We start from the raw sequence: 22,292 nt of genomic DNA on the forward strand, positions 1-22,292 counted from the left end.
GGGTTGTAGAAGGGGCAGGCCATGCCTCTCCTTCAACCGCAGCCTAATACCCTTGCCTGTGTTCCCAGGAGAGACTCCATCCAGATGCTACTCCCAGCCATGACCAAGAAATTGCTTCCTGTTGCCAGTCTGGCCTGCTGTCATGCCTCCAACAACCCATCTGCCACTTGCCCCTCCATCTTCTATTCTGTCTCATCCTCTGATCAACCCCCCCCCAACCTTGCCTCTCACAATAAGCTAAAAGGACCACTCCCTAGAGGAGCCAAGAGCTCCCAAGGAAGGATGGAAGAGACAAGGCAAGCATCCCAGCCAGCTCCAAGGGTACCTGTCCCCATGCTGAATGCTCAGGACTCTGAGTCCTGTCCTGCCCAGTTTGAAGACACCTCATTTTGTGTAATAAAGTGCCTTGAGCGTTCCCCCGTGCACTGGATCTTCTCTGCTCACTAACAGGGACCAAAGTGGTCAAAACAGAAAGGGCCACATCTGTGGGCCACAAGACACTGCATAATATACACCAGCTCTGTGGGCAAACCCTCTCTCTCTCTTGTCCTATGAAGTGTGTTATGCTCTAGGATCTGAGGTATGGGATGGCCTAAGTTAGGGCATTAATAGTGGATATGGCCTACTCTCCTTCCAGAACATTGGTGACACTTCCTTGCCTGGACTAAAATAAACCTCATAATACCTGAATAAGAGCTCTTCTGTCAGGCATTTTCCATCTCAGTACCCAAAGGGTGCTCTCTGAAGTTGTGATGGATGAACATATGGATGGAAGGTTTGTTGGATGGATGGGCAGTTAGGTGGGTGGGTAGCAGATGGATGGATGGATAGATGGATGGATGAATGGACGAGTAGGTAGATAGATGATAAATTAATGGGTGAGAAGACAGATGGAGGGATGGAAATATGGATGATTGGTGACTTATTAGGTAGGTGGATGGGTGGGTAGATGGGTGAATGATGAATGGATGATAGATGGATAGACAGGCAGATGGTAGGTGACAGATGATGAGTGCATAGGCTCATGGGTGGATGAGTTGATTGATGGACAGATGTAAGTAGATGGATGAATGAGCAGATGGGTGAATGTGTAGGTGGAGGGATAGCTAATTGATAGGTAGCTAGAGGGATAGACAGATATATGAGTAGCTAGGTAGGTGGATGGGGAGATGGATGGATGGATAGATGGATGGATGAATGGATAATGGAGGGGTAGCTGAATAGTGACAGGTGGCTGGGTGAATAGATGATGGGTGAATAGATGGGTTGATGCGTAAGTAATTGAGTGGGTGGATGGATGGATGGGTGAGTAGATGGATGGGTGAGTGAGTGGAAAATGGTGAAAAGGGGAGAAGAATGGAAAGCTGTGGATGTAAGCACTGATGTGTGAGGATATGAGAGTGTATAGTGGCAGAACAAATGAGTGAATGACAGCTGGGCTGCAGGATGTCCTCAGGAGCTCCCGCCCCTTGTCAGGCCTACTCCTTGGCTTGACTCTGAACAGTTATCTCTAGACTCTGGAGCTTCTTGACCGATGATAGTCTAAGCTTGACTATGACATCTCCCCAGACACAAAGAATCTTGACTTTTTGATAGCTTCAAACTCCACTGGTTGGAACACACAACTGTAAGATTAAAGCTTAGCAGATAGAGCTGCTGAGGCAGACAAGTAGATGGTCCCATCCCTCCTGCTCACAGGCTCACCATGGTAGAGCTCTACTTTGCTCGACCAGAAGCTTTTCTGAGGACATAGGACACTCCCTGCCATTCTTTACTCTAGTGAGTTGATAACAAAGGAACAGCTTCAAGGTTCATAACAAGACAGGGAACCGGGCTCTAGCATAGGACCAGAATGGGCATGCCAAGTGGCAGGAGGCAAAGTCTTTTTTGCAAGTCATGTTTCCATGACTTGCCTAGCCTCTCTTGGGCTAAGGGGGAGAGTGCAAGATGTGCCCCTCTGAATAAAACTCCACTAAATTGTACTTGGGTCTCAAGTGTGGAGTTCACCTCCCGCTGTAACACTGCCCACCCTTCCAGGGACACCAGGACATTTCCTGACAGCCTCCTAAGGAGCCCAATAGCTTCTGCTTCTTTCTCCAGGCCCTGCTTAATGTGAAGCCCCACTTCACTTTAGGACATGGGACATTCTCTAATACCTGTAGAGCCAATCGGTGTGTTTTTAGGGCCAAGAGGAGCTGTCATGCATGGAGGCAGCTGCTGTCCAGATCACAGCAGCTGAGTCCCAAGTGCAATGTCAGCCAATCCTATCCTGGGCTTGGCAGAGCCAGCCACAGTAGGTCAAGTAGGGGCGCTGGGTGAAGCTCAGGGTCTAGGGGCTCTTGCACTCCCAATCTGCTTAGCACCTGGATTGTGTGGCCTCTGAATACCCCACTATTCTGGGAGTCACCCATATAGGCCACTGGAGCCAAGACACTTGAAGGACCGGCTCTTCTCAAATCCTCTGGCCTCTAGGCTCAGTTTTTCATCCACCAACTTTGAGAGATTCCCCCCACAACCACCCTACAAAGCCTAAACTCCCCTGCTTCTCAGTCTCCTGGATAGAAGTCCACACCCCATCCAACAGACTTCATCTGCCACCTCCACCAGGGTCTCCAGCCCTCTCGTAGATCCCCAGGGAACCTTTTTACCTCATGTCCCCCACTAAGTTCCAGCCAGGACAATAGGCCCTGTTGTGTATTACCTTGCATGTGTTACCTGCTCAAGTCTTTGGTGGCCGGCAGCAGCTGGTCCAAGAGTGCCCACTCTATGCTGTTCTGCTGTACCTTAGGCCTGGTCCCCTGAGGAGGAGATGACTGTTACCTAAAATAAGACCTGCCCTGTCTCTCTGACCTCACTGAGAGCACAAGCCAAAGGCTTCTTCAAGTGGGCAGCCACCCTCCCCTGCTGGCCATGAGAAGCCATTACAGAGATGATAGCCTGCCCACCTATAGACCTCTAAGGACATCCATTCCTCTCAGACAAGAGCTTCCAGATTCAGGAGCTCAACAGCCACAGGCTGGACCAAATCCCCCATGTCTGTTCTGTGTCCTTCGGCTAAGTGATGTGCTTGTTCTCAGTTAGAACCAGATGAGAAGGGAGGCTGTCCTTAACCACAGAAGAGATTTATAGTCCTTTTGCCACTAGTGTGGGGTTTCATAAACACTACAGGACCCTCAAGGCCATATTGAGATGGGCACCCACGATATTTGGAGTTCATTGAACCCTCTCTATCTAAGGCCATGCTTCACAACAAGGGAAGCGTAGGCTCTGGCCAGGAAGGTTGGGGTGGCCCACCAACTCCGGGGGCCTCTAAGGGGCAGAGGAGAGCAGGAGAGAAGCCCTGTTCTGTGAACCAGCAGGCTGGAAGAGTGCCTCCCCCCACCCCCACCCCCACCTCTGCTTTTGACCACAAGCTGGGTCTTATGTGTCTCCAGCACTTATGGCTTCATCTCTAACATGTAGGAAGTGGGTGGTGGGCCAATCCCAACCTTCGAGAAACTCTAAGATTCAGCTGAAATTGGGATGTTGTGAGGCTCCTGCTGGCCATCCTGATGTCGCCAACCTTAGGATGTGAAAGGATGGGAACCCTGCCTACGTTCCCTGGGGCTCACCTACCATTACTTTATACTTCACTCTGGCTTTCCCACTGAACTAGACAATCCAAGGACCTCACCAGCCATACCCAACCCACAGGGTCTGGGAGGGTTGAGGGAGTGAGTGGTATGTGCCAGGTTGGTGTCTTGCTACTTGGTACTTTAGTTTCCCTAGAGACAGGGCTCTCCAGACACACAAGGCCCAGAAGAGGTGTCCATGGTTGGATGGTGCCCCCTGGAGTCTTGAGGAAAGAAAGGCCAGGCCCAAGGCCAGGCCTGCTCAGAGGCCAACAAGGCTCATGTCCCTGAACAGAGATATGACTTCCAGGTCTCCTCTATTTAGTAGGGAGTCCCCAGACCAATAACAGGCCCACATATGACCCAGCATCCCCCAATCACTGGGGAAGATGGACAACCACAACAAGGTTTAGGCCACCATTTGTACTATCTTTTCATTCTGTGTGTTCCCATGATGTCCACTTGGAAAAACAGGCCTGGCCTCTAGGGGGTTTAGTGTGATGTGTGCCAGGGACCTAGGGTCCTTCATCCTGTGGGTATCTTAAGTGATCTCGATGATGAGGAACTAGGGCCGAGCTGCAGGGGGTGCCACATGGAGTTAGGTCCTATGAACAAAGCACTCACTCCTACAAGGCACCTTGGGCAGAGGAACCTAGTCGAAGGAACTTGAAACCCAGGCTCTGGTGACCCCTCCCCAATAGCTTGGCTCAAGAACAGCCTTGGGCTTGACCCAATCCATTCCTCCTCCCTGCCTCAGCCCATCAAGACATGTGTCCATAGATGAGGGGGAGGGTAGGTAAAAATAGCAGCTGACACCTTTCTGGGACAGTTGGGGACCTTGCCTCCTCCTCTAGGCATGTCTCCTCCATCCTTGCCTCCTTGCGCCTCCTCCTCTGGAGCATTCCTATACTTGGTCAGGGGCCTGTTTGGGCACACCCTTCCCCTCCCCATGCCCCATGCTCCAGCCACCCATCTGCTGGCCAATGGGCTGCCAGGGAAGATCAGATGTCACTATAACATGAAGGGGTGAGGCTGTGGGACAGTGCCTGCTGCTGGTCCTGTCCACAAGGAGCCCCCAGCCTTTCTCAGACTCAACTGCAGGTGGGTATGGATGTGAACAGCCTCCCTAGGAGTGGGTGACTGTGTCAGGGCTTGGCAAGCTAGCATCTAAGGGGCACTCAAATGAGTCCTGGGCCTCATGCTGTGTTATATATTGATGACTAGAAGCATGGTGGTTGAGCCTTGGGATGACACCAAAGACCTGGCTCCATAGTAAAAAAAGGCACGGAGAGGAGGGGGTTCCTGGGAGCCTAAAGAGTAAGGAGCCCTCCCAAGGTAAGATCTAGGGAGAAGTGCAGAAGGTAAGATAAGGATCAACTCAGGGAAGGTTCCCGGAGCTCTGAGGAGTGCCTGCAGTGCTGCAGCTGGGTAGGAGCCCCTCTGGGATTTCAACTCATCTCTGGAGCCCAGACCTCTGGGCCCTAAGCTTTCTTTGCCACTTTGTAGATATGGACTTATCTCAGGCCACCCTAGGGAGGAGCTCAAGGGAGAGACACCTGGCGCCCTGTGGGGCAGATCCCTAAGGTTCAGATCAAGGATAAACGGGAACCTATCTGAAGCAGGACAGAGGGAATGCGAGGGGCTGGGCCTGAGAAGAAAGCTCAGATATGATCTTGCTTAAGGCTGGGAGGACAGGTGGTGCCGAGAGACCCTAGGCCTCCAGGCCCCAGCCTTTCTAAGTCTCCAGGATGAGAACTCTAACTTCCTGAGTTTGAGCTTTCATGAAGTCCTTGGGGATCCTTGGAGGAGATGGGACCAGGCAAGGTTGGTCAGAGGGGACTGCAGCCAAAGCAAGAAGTGATCAGGATCCCATAGTGTGTGAGTGGCAGGGCCTCCTGCCCCATTTTGGGCTCTGCCACCTTTGAAGGAGGGGAGGTTGGCATGTATCCCCAAGGAACCTGACCTCACAGGCTATTTTCATAAACCACCTTCTAAGGCCAGAACTCTCCACAGGACAACTGCTTCCCCTCTCAGCTGTTGATTGGCCATCCCTGTTTTATCCTTGCCACACCATGTCTGCCCCTCCCCGACTTACAGGGATGTTGAAATGGGGGCCTTCAGGAGCTCTATAGAAGATCAGGAACCTCAGTTTCCCAATCTGGAAAGAGAGCATTGCTACCTCACTTTGGAAGAGTTCGGGGTTGTCCTTGCTGCGTGCCTGTAGGAGCCAGGAGGGGAGCCAAGATAGCTGGGTTGTTCTCAGAACCCTGCCCCCCTCTGCCATCTTGGGTTTCAGGACAGAGGAGTCTTGCTAGTTTTGATGCCTATTTTTGGACACTTCAGCTGCCACTGACTCCTTATAAATGCACAAGCCTCCTCCCCCGCCTCCTTCTGCTGCTGCTGACAGGTGTGCGGGCCCAGTGGAAACCAGAGGTGGGCAAAGCAGGATGGGGCCTCAGTCCCACTGCCCCACACTCCTACCTATTTAGTAGAGAGACCAATAACAGAGTGACACTGTGTGGGGGTAGTTCAGAGGCCAGGAAAGGAGGAGTTAGAAGGACTGGATGGGAGCAGAGCAAAGGGAAAAGATTGGGCAGCTCTGGCTGGGTGGCTTATTTCCAGAGTCTCACACAGAGGCTCTGGGATGACACAGAGATGAACCTGGTGCCTGGCAAGGGCCTCCCAGGTATCTGTGGGTTAATTTTGCAGGAAGTTTCAGAGGCTCTAGAAAAGCTAATGTTATCAACAGGGCATAGAAATAGCCCCCACCTTAGCGTAAAGCTGCTGGTGCATTTTTAGTGCCTGGACAAACATTTTCTTATACGTGCTCCCTGGGGGACACCAGAGCTATTGTCTTCAAGTCAGCTGTGCTGTGTTGTTATGGCCTTTGTCAAACACCCAAGTCAACTTTCTCATACAGTTCTTTGGAGGTTCCCAGGCCCCTGCTACTGCAGGCGTGTACAGTGACAAGTTTACAGGAGCCAAGTTCTCTACCCCTGTTGCCACCATACCTGAGTAAGTGCATCCAGTCCCAGGTGTAGTGCCAGGAGGTCTGAGGTGCTGTTAGCTCAGTTCATTCAGCATATATTCATGCCAAAATCAGGCTTCCCCCAGAGAAGCTTCTCACAACCACCTTGGTGAGATCAGTCTCCAGGCATTTCAGGGGCACTGTAATTTGAAGGGGTACCTCAGAGGATTTCAGAGAGCACAAAAGAGAACCTGGGGTATCCCAAGAGGAACTTGGACTCTCAAGAAAAGCAGGAGGCACAGCAGGAAGTTTGAGCTCACTCAGGGAAGAGGAGCCTGCAGATTGAGGATGTCTGTATGTTTGGAGCTGGGCTCAGCCATCTTGGGGGTGGTTCCCCAGCTAGAGGCCATCAACTCACACAGGCGGGTATCCCCCAGACCCAGAGGGTCCTGTATCTCCTAACCCCGTGCCCCCCCAACCTAAACAAGTCTCTGCATTTTGGATGGCATTCCATGAAAATATTGTAGAGGGGACATCTGTCCAGGGTGTGAGGTACATGACAACCTTTCAGCAGCTAGTCAGCTGTGGAGTCTAAGTCCCAGGCTAGAGCCAGAGAAAGAGGAGAGGGGATCAGAGCTGTGGGGAGAAAGGCGAATCAGGGGACCCAGAGGTGGCTCTCAATTGCAGTCTTTATGCACCCCCTCTATGCCCCAATCTCTGAGACTCTGCTTCCTTGTGAGGCTTCTAAACTAAGGCAATTCCTAACTGTCCCTCTGTTGTCATTTTCCCTCCAGACACAACCCACCGCCACTATGTCTGACGAGGAAACGTGAGTAACTTGCTATATGGCCACCTCCCCTGCTAGTGGGATGGGACCCCTGGCACCTACAGACATCTGTCCAAGGTCAGAAGCTCAAGCTCACTTCTCTCTCTCTCTCTCTCTCTCTCTCTCTCTCTCTCTCTCTCTCTCTCTCTCTCTCCCTCCCTCCACCCCCACTCTCTCTCCACCACCACCACCATGACAGTGAACAAGTTGAGGGTAAGTATCTTCTCTATTTTCTGTCTCTTTGCTTCCCTGTCTAGACAGCAGTCACCCTCGGGGTTAAGAGGAGAGCTTTGACTATGGACAGCACTTGTCCCTTGGGGATCTCTTACCCAAAAGTCCCAGACCAGCTAGATCAGTCATTGAGCTTCAAAACCATTCTTCTTCCAAACTATCTTGAATCTGTGATTTACTTTTGTTTCTATGGTGTTCACACTGTGACCTGCCCCTAATCTATATACCTACATCTGTGATGCTCTGAGGACTCAAAAAGTCTGGGCAGCCTCCCTGTCCTTGTCACATTTGACCACTCATGTGGCCAAAGAATGACATGACATATAGAGACATCAGATGTCTCCTTTGCGGTTAAGATAGTTTCCCCTCTGGACCACAAAGCCTCGTGTGTGTGTGTGTGTGTGTGTGTGTGTGTGTGTATGTGTGTGTGTGTGTGCGTGTGCGCACAGGTGTGCTACACATGTATTCATACGTGTGGGCCAGAGGTCAGCCTTGGATGCCATTTCTCAGGAACTCTCCATCTTGTCTTTGAGACGGGGATATGGGGGGGTTGGGAGATAAGGGGGGGGGGGGGGGTGGGGAGTGTCTCTCACTGAACCTGCAGCTTGGTGATTAGCATAGTCTGGCTGGCCAGCAAGGCCTGGGGATCCTCCTGTCTCTGCCTCGTCAGCACTGGGATTCTGAGAGTGTGTAACCACACTCAGCTTTTTATTTGAACCCTGGGATCCGACTCAAGTTCTCCAAGTTCTCACTATTATGTGGCAAGTACCTTGCTGACTGACTATCTTTCCAAGCTACCACATAAGCTCTTGGGCTGAGGATCCCAAACCTGATCCTGAGCCAGTAGAAGGACCGAGCTAACCAGGGACAAAACAGCCTGGTCTTTCAACTGCCTCACCTTCTCCAGTCCCATCTCTGCTAACCTGGCTCCTTTCTTTTGTTCTATTCTAATGCAGAACAATACGAAGAGGAAGGTAACTCAGGAAGCCACAGGCCTCTCATTGCCCGTCCTTGGGAAGGCCTTTGGGGCCCTCCCTGAGATGACAATTAACTGTCTATTTCCTTCATCATTAATACATCATTAACCATCATCACTTGTCATTAACTCTGTTAGCAATTAATAATGCCATTATTTAATTAATGGTCAATGACTTGATCATTAATTAAACAATTAATCCCCTATCTCGTCAACAGATTAATAGACACTCATTAACCATTCACACATGCCCTGTGGTCACTGTGTCCATGATGTGTGAAGTGGGGTGTGCTCTGGCCATTAAAACTCTCATTCATTAATAACAAAGGTCTTGGCCTCATGCCCTGTAACCCCTCAGAGTCACTGTAGCTTCTCTTTCAGTCTTCTTATCTGTCTCTCTGTTTCTGTAGCTCTGTCTCTTTCCATCTTTCTCCATTTCTCTGTCTCTGTTCTTATCCCATTGTCTCTCTCTGTCCCTCTTAGCATCTCTCCTTCACTGTACCCTTGGGCTGCCGGAGACCCCTCCCTGGCTCTGTCGTGCCTGGGCAGGTGTGGGCGGGCAAAGCACCACACCTGGGAGCAGCCCGGCACAGCGGTTCTCAGGCCTGACAAGCTGTCTGCTGCTGGCACCTGCTCAGCTTAGGGAGGCTTCACGCAGCTCACCAGACAGGCCATCCTGCAAGGGCTGCTGGGTGCTGAGTTTTCAAAATATTTTGAAAATACCTGCTACCTTAACAACCCAAGCAAACATCTTGCCCAGCAGAAGACAGAAAGAAGGACTGGTTTCCCAGTGAGAGGTGGCCCTGGGGGCTGTCCTTCCCTAAGGTTGGCCAGAAGAGTCTTGATTCCTCAAAAACCCTTGACCCCATCCTTCATTCCTGGTAGCTAGAAATGGTCTGAACACATGAAGTTCCCCCAAAACGCATTCTCACATCCATACCCTGTAGAGAAGAATCACAAAACATGGGATGTAGGGTGTAGAGGGCCAGGCCTGAGGAAGGTACGAACTCAGAACCCCAGCAGGGATGGCAGTGGCTGGCGCTCGACAGCCCTTGCTCACCGTGGCTAGCAGCTGTGGGCCAAGCATGAGAATTTGACCTGCCCATCACACTTGGCCCAAGAGAGTCCAGGATAGCCCTAGTTTCTAATGTCTGTCCTTGTTCATTCTCTCCTCTACATGCCATCTCTCTGTCACCTTTGCTCACCCTCAGAGGAGGCCCAGGAGGAAGGTGAGTTGGCTTAGGACTTGACCCCCACTCGCTCTTGCCCTCTGCCCTAATGGTGAACTTGGTGTAAGCTTTCCTTTTATAGGGCTATGACCTCAGCCCCTGTCTCTAAGGGCCTGTTGTGTGTTCCTTTTTAATCCTATCCTCTCTCCTCCCTGCCACCCTGCACTCCCTGGCATTCCTCGGCCGCAGAAGTCCAGGAGGAAGGTATGAGGATACAGGACTTCTGGTCCCCATGTGGAGCCCAGGGTCTGGCTGGAGCCATGTGGTGTGGGGAAGAGGGCAGGGAAGCAAGGAGGCACCAGCCAACCAAGGGGCCCCCCATGTGGCCCCACATAACCCACTAACCATGGCCAATGCTTGACCAAAGAGAATGAGGACTCCAAGAACTACCACAAACAGCATAGCTGCCCCCAAAACTCTGCCAGATGTTTTCAATGCTAGAGAGAGCAGCCTAGCACAGGAATGGTGGGGTAAGACTATAGATTCAGGTGTGGGTTGAGTCTCCCTTCACCAGAGAAGTCAGTGAAAGTCCTTGGTGATGACAGAAACCTTGGCTAGGCCGATCTACCAAGCCAAATGGCTGAAGAGCTCCGGTCATCAGGGAGAGGTGCAGGACTAGGCAGAGGCCCCTCTCAGGGCATGATGTGTGGACATGCCAGACCTCCTTCCTAGTCAATTCCCCTAGCCAGTTGTGTCCCTCATCAAGTCAATCCCAGGCCCCACCCCTCTTTAGGGGCTATACCACACAGAGGCCCAAGGAAAGGGCTTTTGCACTTAGCTCTGGGATGGCAACAAAAGAGATGTTTGGAGCAGGCCTTGGTTCTGTTCCCCTTGGGTACCAGAGCCTTCAAGTAGGCTGCAATTCTAGGCTGGGGCCCAGCTGAGGGCAGACAAGAGGGGAGGAACCAAGAGAGACACTGCAACAAAAGCAAGAACCAAATTCCCAGCCCTCACCCCAGTTTCCCTACTTGTGAGGTGGGACAGGTGGGAGTGAGTTTGGTTCTCCTCAGTTCCTCCTATTCCCAAGTTCTGAGAGGGTCCCAGAATCTGGGTTGTGGGATCGAGGGTGGCAGGACCACTAACAGTTTCTTGCTCGCCTCCTGCACGTGTCCCACCCCTCGGTGACCGGCTGTTTCCTTTTAACCTGGATCCTTTCTCTGACCTCTGACCCGCGGTTTTGCCTCTTGTTCCGTGGCCCTCCTTAGCCCCTGAACCAGGTATGTGACATGACTTCAGTGCCACACAACATATGTGGCCATGTGGGTATGTGTACAGGAGACAGCCAAGAAGGAACAAGAGGGTGCCGTGTAACTTACCCGTTTCTCTTGTACACCTGTCCCTGCTCCCCGTCTCCCACACTGCCTTCCACTCACTCATTCTCTCTCCTCCCTCCCTCTCTCCTCCCCTGGTGCTGCTCCACAGAGGAAGTCCAAGAAGGTAGGTCCAGGACCACCTCACAGCCATGAGGAGCTTTCCCCTCCTCCCTCCCCCATTTTTAGCTGCCTGCCTCCCACCCCCTTTCCAATGTACCCACGACCAACTAAGTCCTGCTGGCCTCTGAGCTGAGGACAGTGCAGAATAGAGAAGCTAGCCTGATCTGCTGGCCTAGGTGGCTGACAGTGGTAGTCCTCAGTCACAGTGTTTAAGGGCAAGGAACAGCAAGTCTCTTCTTGGTCCTCCATCAGGAAGATTGAATGAAACACATAGGCTGCCCTGGGTCTGCAGAGCAAGTCTTAGGAAAATGGTGCTAGAGGTCTCCTGGGACCCTCTGGGGCCTCATCAGAGTAGGTAGAGCACAGCAGAGAGGCTGGATAGGTAGACTCTAATCTACCCCAGATATCAAGCCAGAGGGAGGAAAGGAAGGAGGGGTGAAGCTGAAGGGAGGGTGAAGGGGCAAGTGGGGTGAAGCGGAAAGTCAGGCTGAGGCCCAAGGTGGGGATGTCAGAGACCTGGAACAGCCAGGGGCCATGCATGTGAACAGGCAATCAGTCAGATCCTAGCATCCCACCCAGAGCCTGGGCCTGAGCCAGACACACCCATCAAGTAGAACTGACAGGGGCTGGAGGGGGGCTGTCAGCCTAGCAGCAGGGCTGGTTGTACTGGGGAAGGGAGGAGGGGCTGGACTCAAGGAGCCCATTCCAGCCCCTCCATTTACATGCTGGGCCTGAGAAGAACCACCTGGATAAGAACATTCTAGGAGAGGGACCCATGGATGTCCTCAGGCCCACACATCTTAGGTCACCAGGCCTTCCTGGGACCAGAACCGAGATTGCCTGGCAGACAAATGGACAGACAGGAGGGTGGGGAGACAGAGCACAGGGGAAGCCTTACCTTGCCACTAAGCCTCTCATAGGAGTGCCCCATTCCTCCCCAGCTCCAGAATCTCATAAGAGGAGGATGAGTCCACCAGCCACTTCACTTCCTTCCTCAGCCCACTCCCTTAGACCTCATATAAGAACGGGCTCTGCAGCATCCCACTGATCTCTGGATGGCCACTCCTAAGGTGTTAGGCAAGAGTGGCATCAGGCTCTCCTGTAGATCTGAGCAGCCAACTCAGGCAGTGCCGCCGCCACACGCTTTAGTTGTTAACTTAAGCACATGTCTTTTGGAGGGGGTGAGAAATAGGTGTTTCAGACAGGCACTGCTCAGAACCTGCAGGCAAGACCGCCCCGCTGCGCCCCCCTCCCCCCCCCCCTCCACAAGCAAGCCTTGGATAGGGCCTGTTGGCTACTGGCCAAGTGCAAAGGTGCTGGGAGATGCTTCCCCCTGACAGGTCTTACAGTGTTCCAGGCAGACAGAGCATACACATGCCAGTGGCCTTACTTCTGCCTAAAGCCAGAGCAGAGTCAAAGGGAAGTTCAAGGAAGGGCGATGCTGAGCAGCTACAGGCCCCAGCTGTGGTCAATACCAATCTTGACAGATGCTGGGGTGGTTCACACTCTGAGAAAGCAGCACCCCCTCAGGGCAACCAGCTTAACCAAGGCACTAAAGAAGGGGAAGAAGAGAGGCCCCACCAAGACTCATGAGAAAAAGTCTCTCAGGGGTCAGAGGGTAGGTTCCCAGGATCAGGGGGCCCTGTCCTAAGGGCTGAACCTGTCAGAGCTCATAGATATGGATGAGCCAAAAATATGTTTGGATCTCAGGCAGGCTCTATGAGCAAAGACTTTTTACAAAGAGTTTGAAATAAAGTAACTGTAAAAACCATGGTAGGTGCCCAGGTACAAGACTGTGTCGTGGAAAGTAATGGAAGGTTCCATGACAGCTGGAAGATAGAGTATAGGCTTCGGGTCTTCCCAGTGGCAAACCTAGCTCTGGTACCCAGGTGCATATTGGGCAAGGCAGGCCCCCATGCTCTCTACTCAGAGTCAAGCCTTTTTGCCCAGCAGGCACAAAGTCCTGTCATCACAGCGCTTGGGAGGTGGAGGCAGGAGGATAAGACATTCAAAGTCATCCTTAGCTACATTGAAAGTTAGAGGCCAGCCTGGGAAAGCAAGGGTCCATGAAAGGGGGCCAAGCCTGTGGGAAGGCGTAGAAGCTGCCCTGCCACCCTCAGGCATGGGGCCCTGTGCCTGCCTGCCTCTGCTGTTCATGTGGCCACCGCTGCTGTGTGGCCCCTGCACTTCTGCAGCTGTGTGGCTTTTTTCTTGCATGTGCGCTTGCGCCCACACCATGAAGATGCCGTCGCAGAGGAGGAGCGGGAGGAGGATGAGGAAGGTAAGGCCTGCGAGCTGCTGTCGCAGTGCCCTGCTCCACCTGCACAGGCCTCTGGCTCTGCCCATGTGAGGCAAGAGGAACCAACAGTCCAGTGTCTATGTTGTTAACTCTTCAGCCCTTTCATTCTACCTGTCCATGTCTGTCTATCTGTCTGTCCGTCCTCCTTTTCTCCCTGGCACGGGACCTCAGTGGCAAGATGCTAAGGCTTTGTGTGCATCCGCCGTGGAGTTAGGGGGCCCAGGGCCAGGCTTTTGCCCACTCAGAGGCAGGTGGTTGGGTAGTAGAGACAAGTCAGCATCCCAGACTTTCTAGAAATCTGTCTTCCAGGCCTCTGGTCTTCCTACCTTTCCCTCCTTACCAGCCCTCTAGGGACACATATGTCTTGCTATGGTTTCTTCCTTCTCCCCTTCATCCTCAGACCCTAAGTCCTTCTTAGAGCCCCTCAGAATGTCACAGGCACCCTGCTGAATAGAGGGGTGGGTCTGGGTGAGGCTGACTGGCAGTTCCTGTGGCAGGAAGGACCATCCTATCTTACCTGGTCTATCTTTCTCCCCCCCCCCTTTTTTTCCCCCATGCTGGCTGTCACAACTAGAGGAAAAACCAAGACCCAAGTAAGTACGGGATCCAGGCAGAGCTGTGGGGGATGCCAGAACGGGCGGGGTGGGAGGCCCAGGCTTGTTTTAGAAGAAAAGCCCAAACGGCAGAGGATGATAGGGACAAAAGTTGCCAGTTCTTCCCCATCAGCCAGCACCATCAAGGAGGAGGCCACTGGCCATAGACTAAGGCTCAGAAGTGACACTGAGGTCACTACATATCCGCTATGCCTCGATATGCTGGGAAACTGCCCAGGTCTCCAGATATGTTTAAAAAAATATGGGCTTGAGAGGCAAAGATCTCCCACTTACAATGAGAGCCCACTCTGGCTGGACCTGGTCCAAAAGAGCCCACTGCTAGAGGCCGAGCCCACCGTGAGCCACTCTGCAAGGATTTACCGTGACCTCCCTTACTTACTAACTTGTGAGTTTACCAGGGGGTAGTTGAATCCGGGATCTTGGACTTAGAAGTCCACAACCCTCCATATACAACCCCTTCCTGTCCCTTTGAGCCTGTCTGCCTGTCCCCTGCTCTTGAATAAGATTGAACTTTTGGCGCTTGCTTCTCTTTCCTGCTCCATTCTCAGGAGATGAACGGAGCTAGGTGAAGAGTGTGGCTGGCCCACACTCTTCCCTCGAATGCTGTTTTAAATCAAGTTCACATAAGTAATGCAGGATTGTGAGATAGTTTCTCATCTCAGAAAAATTATTTATGTTCTCAATATGAAAATAAAACACCTCATTAAGAAAATTTGGAAAATACATAAAAGTCAAATGAAGGGGAAAAAATCCATCCATAATTCTCCCACCCACCCACCAGCCAGACTGTGGAAAGGCCCAGAGAGGGGAAAAAAAGGTCTTTATTTCTTTCTGCTCTTTTTCTACATGAAGTTCTTGGAAAATAAAGATCTTGACTGTGTTTTTTCAAGCACGGGACTTTCTATACAGCCTTGAATTCTGCTTAAAAAAAAATTTAGCACGATTCATAAGTATTTTTCCATGTTTTTACATAGTCTTCTTAAATATTTTGAATGGCCACATAATATTCCATCAATTGGACAAACCATAATTTTCCTAACCATTCCCTGATCACAGGCTTCCCCCAATATTTTACAATCATAAATAATGCTGGGCAGAAAGCATTTTCCATCTTGAGGGCTATTTGCCTAGGCCACATTCCCAGAACTAGAATTACTGGGTCAAAGAGGACCAATGCTCTGAAGACATTGATGTTCACTGCCAAGTTGCTTTCCACCAGGGCCCAGCCAAGGCGGTCTCCTATGTGGGCTGTGAGCAGTCTTATGTCCCACACCCTCCTCTCCCTAAGGCGAGAAAGGGCGTCTGCCCCCTCACCCATTGATGAACAGCCAACCACATCTCATGGTTGTTTGCCTTAGCATTCCTCTAATGGCACTGCCACTAACCGTCCATGTTCGTTAACTGGCCATCTTTCTTTGTGAGTTAGTGGCTTGTGCCCCTTGCTCGTTTATCTCATGGCCGACACGTCTCCGTGTTTGCTTAATCGTCCGTTTACTCAGGGATATAAATCTCTGTATTTGCTGAAAAGTTTTTTTTTTCAAGTCTGGTTTTTTCCCCCTCTGAGTTTCCATTTTTGCTCTCCCCCTGCTCCCCCCGCGCTGCGCACATACATAAGTTTTTCATTTGCACAATATCATCTGTACAGCTTTCCCTTAGAGGGAACTTTGGGGCTTCAGAGCTTAGAAAAATCCCTTCCCTCTCCAGGTTTTGATAGCTATTCAGCTCCCCTTTCTTCTGTGGCCTGCTTCTAAAAGCCACGGTTGTCTGGTCTCCCTGCTCTGTGTGTAATGTGTTGGCAGGAGGAGGGGGGTCACACGGCCAGCAGGCTGGGGGGCTCCTTTTCCCCTTATAGACTCTCCTCCATCTAAGCACCCAGAAAGAAAGATTAAAAGAGTGTCTAGAATCACAGGACAGGTCTGACCCCAGAAGCTGATGCCAGTTGCTACCACTGCCTGTGGTAGCCACACTGCCTTCTACTAGGACTTGGCTGCATTTGGTTATGTCTCTGAGAAAGGTGGCATGAAGGCAGTGAACAAGACAGAGGTAGACACAAATAGGGTGACACCTTCTAGGAAGGAACAAACTACTCCTGGGACATGGGTCAGAAATCCAAGAACGAAGAGCCAGGCAAACCTGCTTCAGTCAAGGCACGCTCTGTTGGGTGCCAAGGTGCAAGAAAGAGGAGGGCCAGCCGAGATTCAAGGCTGGCTGGCCTCCGCTGTGGGATAGTCCCAGATGTCCCTGCTTATGAAACAACTTCTGTGTCTCTTCCCCAGACTCACTGCTCCTAAGATCCCAGAGGGGGAGAAAGTAGACTTCGATGTAAGTTCATGGGGCCCACTCAGATCACTCTCATCCCAAACTCCAGCCTTTGAACATTAGGCTAAGTTTCAGGGCATGTCTTCCCAAGCAGCCAGACCTAAGGCAGCCCAACTCTAGGCCATTGTCCTCTAATTCACTCCTAGTCCCAAGGACATAAACATCCCTTCCCTTTGCCTCCATCCATTCTTGTACCTACCCACCCATCCATTCAGCCACCTAGCCCATCTCTCAACTGTTTATAATTTATCCACCGATTCATCTAACCATTTATCTGTTCAAAACACTCACCCAGGTATGCAGCAGGTTAATCTTATAATTTCCTCTCTGCCTGGCCCAAGAGGCCATCTCTGAGGATGATGGAGCCAAGTCTGAGGCAGGATCACCTCAAGAATGGTGCTGACCTCTTGCTTAGTGAGGGCCTAGAGTCCTCCGCAGGAGGGATACTCTTGACAAGGGCACTCGGAGGCCTCAGGAAGGCAGAAGCTACTATAGGGACCTGGCAGAAAGTACCCCTAGGTGGAGGTGGGTCCCAGGCTGGCATGGAGGGGTAGAAGCTTCTCTCTCGCCCTCAGGATATCCAGAAAAAGCGTCAGAACAAGGACCTCATGGAGCTCCAAGCCCTCATTGACAGCCACTTTGAAGCTAGAAAGAAAGAGGAAGAGGAGCTCATTGCACTCAAGGAAAGAATTGTGAGTAGTGCTGCCCAGGGAGGCTGCTGGGTGCTCTGCAGAGGCTGGGCACGACAGGGCAGGGCTGACCACTTTGCCCTCTTGCCTGCAGGAGAAGCGCCGTGCTGAGAGGGCTGAGCAGCAGAGGATCCGCGCTGAGAAGGAGCGGGAACGCCAGAACAGACTGGCGGTAAGGGCTATGTCATCCTACTGCCTCCAGCCTGCATAGCCAGGGACATGCAGGGTCTTAGACCTTCCTATTACTGGAGCCCTCTGTGGGGCCAACAAACAGGGCCACTGGTTTGATGCTTCTTGAACTCACAGCAATCTGCCAGCCTCTGCTTCCCGAGTGCTGGGATTAAAGGTATGCACCACCACACCTAGCTGGTTTGATGCTTCTAGCTCTACAGAAATTCTAAAAAAGAAAAAAAAGAACAGCTTCCTTCCAGAAGGTTCTAAGTCCAGAGCTAGTCTTTGAAGTCTGCTCAAAGGATGGCCCCTACAAAGAGCAGTCCCTGAGCATCTTGGGAATGGTGTTCTCCACAGGAGGAGAAGGCCAGACGAGAGGAGGAGGATGCCAAGAGGAGAGCTGAGGATGACATGAAGAAGAAAAAGGCTCTGTCTTCCATGGGTGCCAACTACAGCAGCTACCTGGCCAAAGTAAGGGACATGCTCAGAGCCCTGAAATGGCCTTCAAGTAGGGCTGGTATTTGTTCTGCGTACCTTCTGAGATGGGGCCCCTCATCCCCTCCCTCCTCCCCAGGCTGACCAGAAGAGAGGCAAGAAGCAGACAGCCCGGGAAATGAAGAAGAAGATTCTTGCAGAAAGACGCAAGCCTCTCAACATTGACCATCTTAGCGATGACAAGCTGAGGTAGGGTGGGCTTCCTGATGGTGCTGGGCCCTTCCTCAAAAAAACTGAGTCACAGCTCTCTGTGGTGGCTGGAAAAAGAAGCAGGGTCTTGGGCCCTGTCTTTTCTAGCTTCATCCCATCACACCTCCTCTTTCCCACATTCCAGGGACAAGGCCAAGGAACTCTGGGATACCCTGTACCAACTGGAGACTGACAAATTTGAATTTGGAGAGAAGCTGAAACGCCAGAAATATGATGTGAGTCTAGGCATCTCTGGTTCTTGAGTTTGAAAGGTCTCACTCTCCGGGGCGGGGGGTCAGTTGTCTCTCCATATCCCAGTCATACTCTGGCTCTACCTTCGCCTTGAGACATGCATTGAGCCCAGCTGAGGGTCACTGGTGGAGACTGTCCTTTAGGACAGGCACCTGAGCTGTCAGCCTGGGACCTCCATCTGAATTGTCCAATGCTGTAGCTGGAATTGTCATGAGTTCTCAGACTGCTGAGGTCCCCATGACATCTGCCTCTTCAGGGCAGGCAAACATACAGGCAGGATGCCTCACACCTTCATCTGAAACTGGAAACTTTTAGCACTGTGTCTTCTCTGGGAAGTCAGGGCATCTGAATGGGGTTGCAACCTTCATGGGTTCTGAAGGCAAAGGAAGGGGCTATAGAGATGGAGTAGAGCCTTCCTTGGGGGATGAGATAGAAGCCGTGGTTGTTCCATCCACTATGGATACAAGGAAGGACAGCTGTCATGATGTCCACTGTGCTTAGTACAAATGCAAACATCTTGAGTTCACTGGCAAATCAGTACCCAGTGCCCAGTGAGGGGAGAAGTAGGAACTCATGCAGGGGCATCTCCCACAGCCATAGACAGACAATTTATAAGCTCTGGCTCCTTCTTGCAACTTCTGGATAGATGAGCTACAACCTTCTTAAAACCTCTGGCTAGATGAGATTGGTCTTAATTGTTCAACACTGAAGAGCCTTGGTTGCCACACCTTCCTCATTGGCCAATCCTAGAAAAAGACTCCTCATCCCTCAACCTCAAGGGTACCCCAGAAGCTAGCTCAGAGAAGGCTCCACCAACCAGAGGCCAAGCCACTTTCCTCAGCAAGAGTAGTTGAGGCAGGAACCCATAACCTTCAGATATACTCTGCCCATGTCTGGTCTCCTGAGTTCACAGAGCCTGGCAGTCCATCAGAAGACTGGCCTGATGCTTATCAGGGCCTTGAAGGCTCAGCTGCCCACCCAACCTCGTAACCATCTTGATTTTTCTAGATCATGACTGTCCGGGCCAGAGTGGAGATGCTGGCCAAGTTGTGAGTAGGCAGAGCCTGCTACAGGCCAGGCTTGTGGGTGTGCAATGCTCAGCTAGCCTCTCGCATGGCAAAGACCTGGGTTGGTGAGGACACCGGTGGCAGAGGGCTTTTTCCTCCTGCCCCAGCTCCTCCCTCCTGACCTCATCTGGTGGCTATGAGGCAGACCTGCTGCCCTTATTGGCAGATGAGAAAGAAAGGCCCCTGCCTTCCCAGAGCTCCAGTTGGTGCCAGGGCCTCTGGGCCACCAAGTCAGGATCAGGTACCATGGACCAAGGAACAGGAAAGCCAGGATCAGGAGTCAGAGGTGGAACTTAGAGAGGTCTGAAGGCCTTAAGTCCACCCTGTCCCTTGTTCCTGCCTGCATCCTGCCCCAGCCACAAGGTAAGTGGCCAGCTGAAAGCTGCTCTGTGTGGTAGCTAGAGAGAACAAGTCAAGGCGCAGCCTGAGGACCAAGAACAGTGCGCTCTCACAAAGGAGCCAGGAGACAGTAAGGAAACTGGCACAGGATGCTGTGTTCCTGAAATGAGGATGCCACAGTTGGCCTACCCTGTGGCGAAGACACGTGTCCCCTAGATAGTGCCCGGCTGGGCTTCCCAGCTCCCTGTCACAGTAAGTCACCTGTGTTGTTACAGATCACCACCCTCAGGAGCCGCATTGACCAAGCCCAGAAGCAGTAAGTAGCCCGGCCCATTCTCGCTCTGTGCTGGGCCCAGGGTCCCCAGGGCCAGCCACCTACAACCCTACCTAGGGCCTAGACATTTTAGCCAGTCCCTAAACGAAGGCTCTTGGTGGCTGGCCCTTAGCAGAGCAATAACAAGACTAACTGGGCCCTGGAACCCACTGGCTCCTTTCTCTCCTGCATGCAGAAGGTGCCAGATGGGGTTTGTTAGTGATACCTTCCCCCTCTGTGATGTGCTGGCCAGCAGGGAGCCTGCAGCAGGCTCTGGTAATGAATACCTACCATCTCAAATCCTCTCCAGAGTTGAAAGCAGGATCAAGGTCAGCCTGGGCAACATGAAACCCTATCTCAGTTAACAAAAGGGGGTGGGGGAGGGGCGAAGTATAGCTCAGGAGGTAGAGTGCTTTTTCCGCATGTACAAGGTCCTTAGTTGGATCGCAATACCTTAGTTGGGGCATATGCATAAAATACCAGCATTTCATGAAGGGAGGCAGAGGCAGAAGGACCAGAAGTTCAAGATCAGCTGTACAGTAAGTTCCAAGGCCAGCTTGGGATATATAAGATGGAAGGTGAGAGAGAGAGAGAGAGAGAGAGAGAGAGACCACAAAAGAGAGACTGAGAGAGACCATGAGAGAGAGAGACTGAGGGAGAGAGAGAGAGAGAGAGAGAGAGAGAGAGAGAGAGAGAGACCCCGAGAGGGAGGGGGGAGGGAGGGAGGGAGGGAGAGAGGGAGAAATACGAATGAACTGACTCCTCAGGAGGGTAACCCCTCCACACAGGGCATCGGGTCCTACAGGACTGTAGGACCTGTTGCAACAGTGACCCCTCGCCAAGTCCTGAGTTTGATATAAAGCTGGGAGACTGATGCTGAGCCTGGACATGGGTTGTCACACCCAAGGACAGAATCAAGTGGAACTGCTTAGATTTCCTGTTTCTTGGGGTTTTCTCCCTCCTTCCACAGTCCCAGAAAAGGGATATTGGTTCGCACTTCTGTTGGGGGAATTGAAGGGTCATGACAGGCTGGTTTGATGAGATGTCATGCACATGTGTACATGGGTGTATGCATGAGTCTGAGTGCTCAGGGACGATTGTGAGGCCGCAACATCACCAGACCAAGGTCCCACCGGGCTGGCTCCAGAGATCATTGCTTTTATCCTCCTGCCGGCCTAGACCCTGCCACAGCACTCATCCTGCTTTCATCTTACTGGGGTATAGAGGACCTCAAATAATAGGATCCTAAGTCCTGGGCACAGCTACCCTTAGTTGCCATGCAGAAAGGCACAGGCTTTTCAAAAGCAATAGTTTTCAAAGCCCAGGTGGCATGGATCTGTCTGCAGGGGTCCCCCTGGCCAAGGCAGGAGAACAGAAGGTGAGCCCGGGTAACCAGCTAACCCTGTGCTAACCACAACTAGTGTCCAGGCCCTGTGAGGCCTACGACAGGTGAGTCAGCTCCCACGGCTTAGGCTGGAACGAGGTGTGTGCATTGGTAGTGGGGGCAGCAGCTTGGGGAGACGGAAGCTGAAGATTTCCACCAGCTGGCTGGACCCTCTGACCCTTAAGAACAACTTGCTTCCCATTTGCAGCAGCAAGAAGGCCGGTGCCGCAGCCAAGGGCAAAGTCGGTGGGCGCTGGAAGTAAAGGAGCCAAGCGGTACATTGCGGCAGAGGCCATCCACCCTGACTCCTGCCAGGGCCCGTTTTTCCAGATCTGCACCCTCCCACCCTCACGCCCAGGGTTTTTACGGAGTTCAGGGCCCATCCTGCTGCAATGCCCTTACCTTCTGGGGTCTGGGAATAAAGTTATCAGACTCCCCTCTACTGTGTATGTGCTGCAAACATCAGGGACCTAGGGAAGTTGGGAGGTGGTGTGCAGGACAGGAAGATCATCGGGGCACACCTCAGAACAGCCCTGCAAAACTCAGGGTTTCTTACTGCTCTCAGCAACTGTGGTGCAACCACACATGGCGCTGTGCCCTAATGCACCCCCAGAACTTGGCCTGTAGCTGTTCTTATCAGAGGTTTTTTTTTTTTTTTTTCTCCTAGGGTACCCGCTTTTTTCCCTGCACCAGAGCCCTCCATGTTAGAAAGCTTCCTGAGTAGCCCAAAGCACTGTTTAAAGAAGAAACAGCCCAGCCTTGGGAGGGTTAGGGAGGAAGGCTGGCTGCCTGGAGACGTTGCAGACACCCCGAAAGGGGGGAGGCGAGGGGAGCTCCAGCTAGCACATGAAGGGGGGGAGAGGAATGCAGGAAAGCACGTTTCCCAC

The 22,292-nt window shown here is 52.1% G+C and overlaps 2 protein-coding genes across 6 annotated transcripts in view; both read left to right on the forward strand.

Annotated features, from left to right (window-relative positions):
- Lsp1 (lymphocyte specific protein 1) overlaps positions 1-420 on the forward strand; it is a 33,362-nt gene extending 32,942 nt beyond the window's left edge. The window contains exon 11 of the mRNA XM_051145694.1: positions 69-420. The gene's annotated coding sequence lies outside the window, so the exon portion shown is untranslated. The remainder of the gene's footprint in view (positions 1-68) is intronic.
- A 6,956-nt stretch (positions 421-7,376) lies between these two features.
- Positions 7,377-21,780, forward strand: Tnnt3 (troponin T3, fast skeletal type). Of its 5 annotated transcripts, none has more exons than XM_051145695.1 (14): positions 7,377-7,408; positions 7,605-7,618; positions 8,593-8,610; positions 9,824-9,841; positions 11,264-11,278; positions 14,148-14,166; positions 16,464-16,509; positions 17,082-17,198; positions 17,290-17,367; positions 17,724-17,837; positions 17,941-18,050; positions 18,196-18,286; positions 19,311-19,351; positions 21,614-21,780. In XM_051145695.1, exons 1-14 carry the CDS (start codon positions 7,392-7,394, stop codon positions 21,666-21,668), a joined length of 753 nt encoding a protein of 250 aa, XP_051001652.1. In that variant the 5' UTR covers positions 7,377-7,391; the 3' UTR covers positions 21,669-21,780. The 5 variants fall into 5 exon arrangements, with proteins under 5 accessions (XP_051001652.1, XP_051001653.1, XP_051001654.1 ...); XM_051145696.1 differs by lacking the exon at positions 19,311-19,351 and adding an exon at positions 19,984-20,024; XM_051145697.1 differs by lacking the exon at positions 11,264-11,278.
- Positions 21,781-22,292: the final 512 nt, after the last annotated feature.

This window comes from Acomys russatus, chromosome 5 (genome assembly GCF_903995435.1).
Source record: "Acomys russatus chromosome 5, mAcoRus1.1, whole genome shotgun sequence".
Lineage (NCBI taxonomy): Eukaryota > Metazoa > Chordata > Mammalia > Rodentia > Muridae > Acomys > Acomys russatus.